The sequence below is a fragment of the Entelurus aequoreus genome, linkage group LG07, assembly GCF_033978785.1.
Source record: "Entelurus aequoreus isolate RoL-2023_Sb linkage group LG07, RoL_Eaeq_v1.1, whole genome shotgun sequence".
Taxonomy (NCBI): domain Eukaryota; kingdom Metazoa; phylum Chordata; class Actinopteri; order Syngnathiformes; family Syngnathidae; genus Entelurus; species Entelurus aequoreus.
In genome coordinates, this window is record NC_084737.1 from 44,571,042 (window position 1) to 44,583,541 (window position 12,500).

A 12,500-nucleotide genomic window follows, 5' to 3' on the forward strand; every position below is an offset into this window, starting at 1 on the left:
AACAATGATGACGAAAACTGTTTTCTCTGTCGTGTCCGTGTGTCGAAAATTGTTATGCGCTTATTTTTTTATTTGATTTTGTGCGTGGCATAGATTTGCCGTGCGCAGAGGACGCTTGAGCAGTGCGCAATTGCACAGGCGTGCACCTTAGAGGGAACGTTGGTGTAGGGGTCCCCAAAATACGGCACGCTGGCCGGAACCGGCCCGCCTGCGTCCAAAATCCAGCCCTTGGGAAGTCAATCAATCAATCAATCAAAGTTTATTTATATAGCCCTAAATCACAAGTGTCTCAAAGGGCTGCACAAGCCACAACAACATCCTCGGCTCACGTCCCACATCAGGGCAAGGAAAAACTCAACAAAATGGGCCACAATGAGAAACCTTGGAGGGGACGGCAGATGTAGGGACCCCGCGCCCCTGGGCGACCGGTGCAATGGACGTCGAGTGGATCTAGTTAATAGTGTGAGAGTCCAGTCCATAGTGGGGCCAGCCGGAGATAATCTTGAGTGGAGACAAACCAGTAGTGCAGAGACGTCCCCAACGGATGCACAGATGAGTGGTCCACCCCGGGTCCCGACTTTGAACAGCTAGCGCTCATCTGTTGTCACCTAATCTGTGCCCGTGGAGAGGGGGGCAGAGCAGAAAAGAGATGGCAGATCAACTGGTCTAAAAGGGGGGTCTATTTAAAGGCTAGAGTATACAAATGAGTTTTAAGATGGGACTTAAATGCTCCTACTGAGGTAGAATCTCTAACTGTTACTGGTACGGCATTCCAGAGTACTGGAGCCCGAATAGAAAACGCTGTATACCCCGCAAACTTTGTTTGGGTTCTGGGAATCACTAATAAGCCGGAGTTCTTTGAACGCAGATTTCTGACCGGGACACATGGTACAATACAATCAGAAAGATAGGATGGAACTAGATCGTTTAGTATTTTATACGTAAGTAGTGAAACCTTAAAGTCACATCTTAAGTGCACAGGAAGCCAGTGCAGGTGAGCCAGTATAGGCATAGTATGATCAAACGTTCTTGTTAATTTCACCACACCTAGTGTGTGTGTGTGACAATCTTTGGTACTTTAACTTTTATTTTTTATTTACTTTTCATGACAGCTCAGTTACAGCTAATTTCATTACCTTTTCTGTGTTATATGTTTTATGTTGCACGATGGCACCAAGAAAAATTCCTAGTTTGTGAACCCGTTCTCAAACAATGGCAATAAAAACTATTCTGATTCTGATTCTGAAAAACTATTCTGATTCTGATTCTGATTTAGTGAACAGTGCCCCAAGCCTCAGTCTTGTACATCACACTTTCTGTGTGTGTTTTATGTTGGGTTGTAATGAAAAAGAAACCTTCCCTGACTCCCTTTTTGCCACATTTTATCGGTTTCTTGTTGTATTCACCCGTTCATACTGTACTAGTATTCCTATTTCATTTGTGTAATACTCTTTTTGCTGTGTTATCAGCCTCCTAGTTTCCCTGTACTCGCACACGTGCCCAACAGTGCACCCCAATCCCTGCATTCTTCCCAGCATTATCATTGCTTCACTGATTAAATCATTTCTTGCCTCACTCTTCCCACCCTTCAATGTCATCAATACTGCTGCTGAATCAGAGCATATAACAACCTTTTGTGCTTCAACCTCCTCCATTCACCCAAACTTCCAAAAATAAGCAACAAGTTAAATCTGATAGTTTGTTTGAAACCCTTTTGTCATGCTGTATTTGCAACTCTGGGATGCTCAGCCCCATTGCTGCCTTTCCATTAGAACCATCTGTATTTATATCTGCATGTAATCTGGCCAATAGTCCTTTCGATGTTTTGTTGTTACTACTACAGGATTACCTTCTTGACACAAGGTCTTGTATTGAGAGATCCACATCTGGCTCTGGTAGGATCCAAGGAGGAACAGGTGACCAACACACCACAGGGCCTAACTGCAAATCCCATAATCCCATACCTCCACTGCTCTGTTTCTTACTGAGAGCATAAAATGTTCCCCCCTCCCTCTACCGCTAGTCCCTTGTAGTTTCAAGTGCTCTCCCATCACCCTCTCAGCTATGGGGGGCCGAATGTAGAAGTTCAGTCACACTTTTCTAGCAGATATATTTCTCAGATTGAACTCACTTTTCTCAGATTCAACTCACTATTCTGAGAATTAGCCAATTTCCATCACATTTAAGTTTAAATTAAATGTTGACTCTAAATATTAAATTTAAACCTAAATCTTAAATATAAATTTGTTAAATGTAAACCTAAGTCTAAACCTATATGTTAAATCTAAATCTAAATGTGAGTGCTAAATGTTAAACGTGAGCCAAATGTTAAATGTGAGCGCTAAATGTTGAATTGAAACCTACATTTTAAATCTAAACATTAATCTGAGCCCTAAATGTTGAATCTAAACCTAAATGTTAAATATACATCTCAAATCTAAATGTGAGCGCTAAATGTTAAATCTAAACCTAAATCTTCAATCTTAACCTAAATCTTAAAAAACATGATTAATGTGAGTGTGAATTAAAGTCACCTTTCTCTCATCTTACTTCCTTTTAAATCATGCTTCTCAGACAGTGGGGCTGTGTGGTGCTGCTAGTAGCAGGAAAATGGAAAATAAGCATATTAAAAGGCATATATCGGCATGCGCCGGATCAGAACCTCTGACCAAATGATGACTTCACACTCACGGTGATCATGTTTTTACAATTCAGCTCATTATCTTTACAACTGATCCAAAGCAATTCTGTCAACATTGTTTACAGAAATGTCATTTTCATATGAGACACAATCATGAAGTAAGAGCGCAGCGAAATGATAAAAGACACATACAAATAGAAATATGTGTATTCATGCACACTGCATGCCTCTGTGTAAGAATCAAATCCATTTATTGTCAATTGTCTCAACACACTTTGCACACTGAGACGTTTGGAGTGGACATTTTTTATAGATTATGCAACTTTATCGGCATCATTTGTCATTAAGCACCTATCATGTTTCCTTCTTCTGCAGTAAGAAAGGTGTAGGCGTGTCTACACGTAGAGGCAGAGATGTGGGCGCGGATTGGTGGAATATTGACATCCTATAAAATTTCATCTCTACATTTGGCGAGAGATTTAGCGCTCACATTTAGATTTAGGATTTAGGTTTAGATTCAAGATTTACGTTTAGATTCAACATTCAGCGCTCACATTTAGATTTGAGATGTATATTTAACATTTAGGTTTAGATTTAACATTTAGGGCTCAGATTTATGTTTAGATTTAACATTTAGGGCTCAGATTTATGTTTATATTTAAAATGTAGGCTTCAATTCAACATGTAGCGCTCACATTTAACATTTGGATCACGTTTAACATTTAGCACTCACATTTAGATTTAATATTTAGGTTTAGATTTAACCTTTAGGTTTAACTTTAACATACAGGTTTAGATTTAAAATTAGATATACCATATAGATTTAGATTTAAGATTTAGGTTTAAATTTAACATCTAGATATGATATCTATCTGTGTTGGCCCTGCAAGGAGGTGGTGACTTGTCCAGGGTGTACCCCGCCTTCCGCCCGAGTGCAGCTGGGATAGGCTCCAGCACCCCCTGCGACCCCAAGAGGGACAAGCGGTAGAAAATGGATGGATTTAGAGTCAACATTCAATTTTAACTTTAATGTGATGAAAATTGGCTAAATCTGAGAAAAGTGAGTTAAGTCTGAGAAATATATCTGCTAGAAAAGTGTGACTGACATTTAACAATTGACACCCTAGACTCAGTGTGGATTAAAAACCCCCAACTCTGCAATTTAGCCCAGTAATCCAACACTGTTTTAGAACGGACAGAGCAGCAGCCCAGGACAGACGTTATTAATCCCACAATAGGCAAATTATGTGGCAGTGCAAACATAGTCTATATTTGATATAATTACTGCTTTACATCTTCTCAGTAATGTTTCGCCCCAGTCTGTTCCCACAAGACATCTCAAGGCATGAATACGTTTTTCACACTTGGCCACTATTTTCTTCATGTACTGCCTTCCAAGTTATTTTCTCCTCAAACACTATACACCATGAAAATGTAAAAAAAAAAGTTACCCTTTCAATCAATTTTTTTATACAACTAGGGTCTGCTTTTGATTTTTTTGACCCTTTTATATACAAACAAAACATATTTTTGATTTAACTACATATATGTTAGACCCCGGGCAGCACAATGGAACAGGGGTTAGTGCAGGGGTCACCAACCTTTTTGAAACCAAGAGCTACTTCTTGGGTACTGATTAATGCGAAGGGCTACCAGTTTGATACACACTTAAATAAATTGCCAGAAATAGCCAATTTGCTCAATTAACCTTTAACTCTGTTATTATTAATAATTAATGATATTTATCTTTGTGGAAACACTGATCATCTTAATGATTTCTCACAATAAATATATATAGAAACAGATAAATATCAATATGCAACACTTTATTTTTATATTTTCTCTAAGTGCACATTTTTCAAATTGAACATTTTCAAATGATCACTTCTAAGACAGTCTTGTGAAATCACAATATCCCATTTTAACTAGCTAGCCACTAACATTTTTTAACAAATCATGAATTACTTTGCACCATGTTTGTACAAATAATAACTCATGTAAAATACAAAAAAAAAAATTCTCAAATTTTTAAATCATGTCACACTTTGAACTGGACACCAAATCTGTTATCTGTTTCTTTGTCAGTTAGTGGGAAGCCTGGCATTGCATACTGTTAACTAGTGTGTTGTACTCTGGTGTGTAACTTGACACTGCAACTCTGAGTGAGTCTTGCATATGTGCATCAGTGAGGCGTGTTCTGTGTTTGTTCTTGATGAAGTTCATGTCAGAAAAGGCTGATTCACAAAGATAAGATTTTTTCTCATTGTTTGCGGAACCTTCTTAATCTTTTGGACATATTTTCACAGCAATCTGGCTTTAAGCTTAATTATGATAAATGTAAAATGTTAAGGATCGGAAATCTAAAGGGAACGTCCTTTCGAATGGAATGCAAAGTGCCTGTTTTGTGGACAGATGGACCAGTTAACATACTTGGTGTTGTTGTCCCAGAAAATCTGGAAGATCTAGGCTCAGTAAATTATGATAATCGAGTAAGAAAGCTGGACAAAATTATGAAATTATGGAAAGGGAAATCCCTAACCTTGTATGGTAAAATGTCTATTGCCAACTCGTTAATTATTCCTCAATTTATTTATTTGTTTTTGTCATTACCAGCTCCATCACAAAACTTAATTTAAGATTTATGAGCGGAGGGTCTTCGATTTTGTCTGGAACGGCAAACCAGAAAAGATTAAAAGAAAGGTTTTGTACAAAGAGTATGAATATGGGGGCCTGAAACTTCTCAACCTTGAAGCTATGTGTCTGTCTTTAAAAGCATCAATTGTTCCAAAGATGTATTTAAACATTGAGTGGTACACAAATGTCCTGTTGGACAAAAAACATGTATTGTATCAAAAGAAATGGTATCCTTTTTTACAAGTGATCCCCTCCCATTTTTCTTATGTAGAGAGTCTGCTGGGAAACATGGTTACATATGTTCATAAAGGAAACAATCCACTCATAGTGGTGTTTTCAATTTTATGTGCCAGAAAAAAGAGACGATATTTTGCAGCAGATAATATGGATGAACTCTAATATTGTAATAGATGGAAAGCCTTTCTTTTGGAAAAATATGTTTGAAAGAGGAATCATTTTTGTCAATGATATTATCAATGAGAATGGTAAAATTATGAAGTATGATGAATTTAGAATATGGTGATGCTTGCTCAAGCTTTTCATTTTATCAACTAACTGGAGTAATTGGGAAAAGATGGGAACAAATAATTAATTATGGAACTACTAAATTATTAGTTTGTAAACCTCTAATAAGAAATTCTAGTTGGCAAAAAGGAACTAAAATAAATAGAAAAATATATAATTTTTATTTAATAAAGAAATCTTTGAAGGCTGCCCCATACAACACATATGGAAAATGGGAGGACTTTTTTGACTGCCCGTTGCCGTGGGATGCCATATTCAAACTAATCTATAAAACTACTATTGATGTGCAAAATCGTTATTTTCAAATTAAAATTATTTATAACTTCTTACCCACAGGGAAAATGTTAAAATTATGGAATATGACAGAGTCAGATGATTGCCGATTTTGTTGTCAAGAGCCTGAATCCACCCTGCATTTGTTTTGGTATTGTCATATTGTGTCTTTGTTTTGGGTGGAAGTTGAAAACATGTGTTTAAGGATTGGTTTGTTTATGAAGCTTAATGTGGTTTCTGTTATTTTAGGAGAGTTCATTGACAATCATGATTTAGTCAATTTAATTATAGTACTCAGTAAAAGGTTTATTTTTAAGGCCAAAAACAGATATTCACTTAGTATTACTTTCTTTAAAACATTTATTCAGTATTTTCTAACTTTAGAAAGTTACATGGTTGAAAACGATAATGATGCCAAAAAAGATTAAAAAAAAGATGAGAAGTCCTCAAAGGCTTATTTTGAAAGTATAATTATGTTTATAGATTATATGCTATCTGTTGTTGTGTTCCCTAATTTGAGTGACCTGGACATAATCTGGACTGTACATAAATGCTTATTTTGAAAATGTAATTTTGTTTATAAATTATATGCAATCTGTTGTGTTCCCTAATTTTTTTCTGTGTACATGAATGAAGGTGTGTGTTGGACATTATCTGGACTGGGCCTGGTTTTAAAAACCCTTTAAACAAATCTAATTTCATTGACAACCTGGTCTGTTGAAGATAAGGCCCTTTTTTAAAAAATAAAATAAGATACATAAATAAAAAACATTTTCTTGGATAAAAAATAAAGTAAAACAATATAAAAAGAATTACATAAAAAATAGTAATTAATGAAAATGTTAGTGGACCAGCAGCCTATACAATCATGTGTGCTTCAGGGACTGTGTCCCTTGCAGATGTGTTGTCTATGTTGTGGGAACCAGAATATTGGTAGCAGAAAGAAATAACCCCTTTTGTGTGAGTGGGTGTGGATGAGTGTGCATGGGGGAGGTTGTTTGGGTTGATGCACTGATTGAAAGTGTATCTAGTGTTTTTTCTATGTAGATTTAATTAAAAAAAAAAAAAAAAAAAAAAAATTTAAAACTTTTTTTTATTTTTTTAGAACAGGCCCACGGGCGACTCGTCTGGTCCTTACGGGCGACCTGGTGCCCGCGGGCACCGCATTGGTGACCCCTGGGTTAGTGTGTGTGCCTCACAATACGAAGGTCCTGAGTTCAATCCCAGGCTCGGGATCTTTCTGTGTGGGGTTTGCATGAATTCTCCCCGTGACTGCGTGGGTTCCCTGCGGCTTCCTCCCACCTCCTAAGACATGCACCTGGGGATAGATTGATTGGCAACACTAAATTGGCCCTAGTGTGTGAATGTGAGTGTGAATGTTGTCTGTCTATTTGTGTTGGCCCTGCGATGAGGTGGTGACTTATCCAGGGTGTACCCCGCCTTCCGCCCGAATGCAGCCAATAGGCTCCAGCACCCCCCGCGACCCCGAACGGGACAATCTATCCATCCATTTTCTACCGCTTGTCCCTTTCGGGGTCGCGGGGGGTGCTGGAGCCTATCTCAGCTGCACACGGGTGGAAGGCGGGGTACACCCTGGACAAGTCGTCACCTCATCGCAGGGCCAACACAGATAGACAGACAACATTCACACACTAGGGTCAATTTAGTGTTGCCAATCAACCTATCTACAGGTGCATGTTTTTGTACCCGGAGGGAACCCACGCAGTCACGGGAAGAAGTGGTAGAAAATGGATGGATATGATAAACTCATTCCTCTGCCCAATTCCCGACCCGATCGAATGATTGCTGCATCTTCTTATGAATATAATGTAGGTCTTGTCCTGTCTTTCATAAGGCTCCGTGATCTGCAAACACTGGGATTCCAAATCCCTGCTGACAAACCTTACACGACATGTTAAAGATTAAAGTACCAATGATTGTCACACACACACTAGATGTGTCATTAATCGTGATATTAAATGATAGTAGGCTGATTCGTTTCCCTGTGGGGTTCGTTTGAAAGCAGTTTTTTTTGCAGAGGACAGGGACCCTCATTATTTGAAAGGTCCTTGAATTCCCTCAATATAATTTATCCGGATCAACATCCATCCATCCATTTTCTCTAATTTCAGCGTTATACATCTGATTATCCAATCCCTCATTTTACAACATGTCGTAGGCTTTCTCTGTATTTAGCAACAACCTTACTAAACATTTTATAATGCTGTTTGAATATCTAGATCCAAGATCACAATTGAGTCCATGGTGGAACTAGCCGCCCTAAACTCTGATTCGCTTAAAGCCTAAACCCTAAACCCTAAAATCTAATACGGGACGAAAAATCTCGTCTTCTCAAGCGTGTACATCAGGCTATTACTCCCTATATCGGCAGTGGGCTACTTCATTTCCATGAACGCCACTTGACAGCTGAATGTGTTGTAGTGGCTTGTGGGAAATGGAGTGTCTTAATGACGAACTTGTTACCAAAATGTATGTATTTTTCAAACTAAATAGGTAATAGTAGACCGTATCCTCAATGAGAATGATTCATAGGTGTATTTCAACTGACAAAATCCCACAAAACGGCCTCAGTTTTTTCCCATGTGTGTGCGTGTAAATCGAATAAACTACAAATCCCATCGAAAGGGTAACCAGGAAGTGCCGGCGTGACTTGTAAACATACACGGCTCAGTGAATTACCTGTTCGTATGACAACACATCTACGAGTTTGTGTTTGAAGCGAGCACACTTTGTAATAATGACAACTGCAAGACGCGACGTATTCTTTTTGTGTTTTTTGTTGTCTATTTACACTTTGGTATCCGTACAAACTGAGAAGAAAGATGCTTTAACGTTAGACGTGAAGGAGAGAGCCAACGACGGAGTTGACGTGAAACACAGTGATTATACGCATACTGAAAATCCTCTTAAAATAATCAAACATGACTCCCAAGATGCACACGACTTACCAGAGCTACACCACGATGAACCGCTTGTCAGGTTTGAACTCATTGTTTTGGATTCTGTGCTTTGTGGAGAAGATTGGCTATATAGTGTGTGTGATAAACATCACGTCAACCAATTTTAAGGCTAGATTGGCTTGCTTCAAGTGACGTTGTTTTAATGAGTTGTCACAACAACAATTGTCTGTAGTATCCATCCATCCATCTTCCTCCGCTTATCCGAGGTCGGGTCGCGGGGCAGCAGCCTAAGCAGGGAAGCCCAGACTTCCCTCTCGCCAGCCACTTCGTCCAGCTCTTCCCGGGGATCCCGAGGCGATCCCAGGCCAGCCGGGAGACATAGTCTTCCCAACCTGTCCTGGGTCTTCCCCGTGGCTTAATTCCTACCGGTCGGGCGTGCCCTAAACACTTCCCTGGGGAGGCGTTCGGGTGGCATCCTGACCAGATGCCCGAACCACCTCATCTGGCTCCTCTCGATGTGGAGGAGCAGCGGCTTTACTTTGAGCTCCCCCCGGATGGCAGAGCTTCTCACCCTATCTCTAAGGGAGAGCCCTGCCACCCGGCGGAGGAAACTAATTTCAACCGATTGTACCCGTGACCTTGTCCTTTCGGTCATAACCCAAAGCTCATGACCATAGGTGAGGATGGGAACGTAGATCGACCGGTAAATTGAGAGCTTTGCCTTCCGGCTCAGCTCTTTCTTCACCACAACGGATTGATACAGCGTCCGCATTACTGAAGACGCTGCACCGATCCGCCTGTCAATCTCACGATCCACTCTTCCCTCACTCGTGAACAAGTCTGTAGTAATAGTTGCTAAATTTTATTGTTAAAAACTGTCATGATGTAAGCTAATGTGATACATGGTGACGAAAATATACTGTAGTGTAGGGGTCCCCAAACTCCGGCATGCGGAGTCAATCAATCAATTTATTTATATAGCCCTATATCACGAGTGTCTCAAAGGGCTGCACAAGCCACAACGACATCCTCGGCTCAGATCCCACATCATGGCAAGGAAAAACTCTACCCAATGGGCTACAATGAGAAACCTTGGAGCGGACCGCAGATGTGGGGACCCCCGTGCCCCTGGGCGACCGGTGCAATGGACGTCGAGCGGATCTAGTTAATAGTGTGAGAGTCCAGTTCATAGTGGGGCCGGCCGGAGATCATCTTGAGTGGAGACAAGTCAGGAGCGCAGAGACGTCCCCAACTGATGCACAGATGAGTGGTCCACCCCAGTTCCCGACTTTGAACAGCTAGCACGTCATCTGTTGTCACCTAATCTGTGCTCGTGGAGAGGGGGCCATAGCAGGAAAGAGACTGCAAATCAACTGGTCTAAAAAGGGGGTCTATTTAAAGGCTAGAGTATACAAATGAGTTTTAAGATGGGACTTAAATGCTTCTACTGAGGTAGCATCTCTAACTGTTACTGGTACGGCATTCCATAGTACTGGAGCCCGAAAAGAAACGCTCTATAGCCCGCAGACTTTGTTTGGGCTCTGGGAATCACTAATAAGCCGGAGTTCTTTGGATGCAGATTTCTTGCCGGGACATATGGTACAATACAATCAGCAAGATAGGATGGATCTAGACGTTTAGTATTTTATACGTAAGTAGTGAAACCTTAAAGTCGCATCTTAAGTACACAGGAAGCCAGAGCAGGTGAGCCAGTATAGGCGTAATATGATCAAACTTTCTTGTTCTTGTCAAAAGTCTAGAAGCCGCATTTTGTACTAACTGTAATCTTTTAATGCTAGACATAGGGAGGCCCGAAAATAATACGTTACAGTAATCGAGACGAGATGTAATGAACGCATGAATAATGATCTCAGCGTCACTGGTGGACTAAATGGAACGAATTTTAGCGATATTACGCAGATGAAAGAAGGCCGTTTTAGTAACACTCTTAATGTGTGACTCAAACGAGAGAGTTGGGTCGAAGATAATACCCAGTCCCAAGTTAAATAAAAAAAAATAAAAAAAATAAATATATATATATATATCTATATATCTATATATATATTTTTTTAAATTAGAATTTTTTAAATCTTTCCTTTCTAATCCATTTTCTACCGCTTGTTACTCTTGGTGTCTCCTCGCCGCTCAGGCAAATCATATTGTCTAAAAATGCATTTTCCCTTCGATAATGTGACATTATCATGCTCGGAATATATATATATATATATATATATATATTAGGGGTGTAAAGGTACACAAAAATTTCGGTTCGGTACGTACCTCGGTTTAGAGGCCATGGTTCGGTTCATTTTCGGTACAGTAAGAAAACAACAAAATATACATTTTTTGGTTATTTATTTAACAAATTTGTAAACAATGGCATAGCATACATATACACACAGGGTCCATTTCCAGGGTTAATGTGGTCAACATATATAAAATAAAAACTAAATAAGATAAGGCTCAGAATGGTTTCTTAACAAAACTTTTCTACATATAAAGTGCTTTTTTTGATTGATTGAGACTTTTATTAGTAGATTGCACAGTACAGTACATATTCCGTACAATTGACCACTAAATGGTAACACCCGAATAAGTTTTTCAACTTGTTTAAGTCGGGGTCCACGTTAATCAACATTAAACTGCCTCAAGTTGTTGCTCAGATTAAATACAATGACAAAACTTTTCTTCTACATATAAAAAGTGCAACATTAAACAGTTTCAAGTCAACTCAGCCTCAGATTAACTTTTCTTCACCCCCCCCCCCCAGCCTGGCTAACTTGGCAGTAAGAGGTGGGAGCTGTTTGCACGTCTTTATCTTTGTTAAAGCGATGTTCACTTGGGGGTGGTGCCGCTTCAAATGGGTTAGCATGTTTGACGTGTTGGCAGAAGCATGCCTTACCGCTGCTGAACAATGTCGACAAACCTCCGTCCTCCGCACCGCGCAGCCGAAGTGTTCCCATACGGGACATCTTATCGAGGCAGGAGTGTCTTCCAGCTCCGGTGTTGTCGTAGCCCGGTCGTTGCTAGCATGCCGTGTGTTGTGCCTCGGTGTGCATTGTTTACACAACGTGCGCTACGCTACTTAATATGTCCGTGTGGAAACTCGTTCGGTACACCTCCGAACCGAACCAAAACCCCCGTACCGAAACGGTTCAATACAAATACACGTACCGTTACACCCCTAATATATATATATATATATATATATATATACAGATACAGATATAGTCCGGCCCCCGTCCAATTTTTTTTAACCCAATGCGGCCTCAGAGTTACAAAGTTTGGGGACCCTTGCTGTAGTGCAATTTATAAAAACATTCAAAACTTGAGGGCAACAGCTAGTTTTACATGTTTTAAAGATGTTAACATATTATTTTTAATTATAACAAAACATGTACCCCCCACGACCCGAAAGGGACAATCGGTAGAAAATGGATGGATGTTTCATTGTATTTGTACAACAATTATTTATCATACCGTATGTCTTCTCTTTTGTCCTCTCT

The 12,500-nt window shown here is 39.7% G+C and overlaps 1 protein-coding gene across 1 annotated transcript in view; it reads left to right on the forward strand.

Moving 5' to 3' along the window:
- The first annotated feature begins 8,760 nt into the window (after nucleotides 1-8,760).
- LOC133653082 (sodium/hydrogen exchanger 8-like) overlaps nucleotides 8,761-12,500 on the forward strand; it is a 60,656-nt gene continuing 56,916 nt past the window's right edge. Inside the window, exon 1 of the mRNA XM_062052087.1 lies at nucleotides 8,761-9,073. Coding sequence (XP_061908071.1) covers nucleotides 8,832-9,073 — 242 coding nt within the window. The 5' untranslated portion in view covers nucleotides 8,761-8,831. The remainder of the gene's footprint in view (nucleotides 9,074-12,500) is intronic.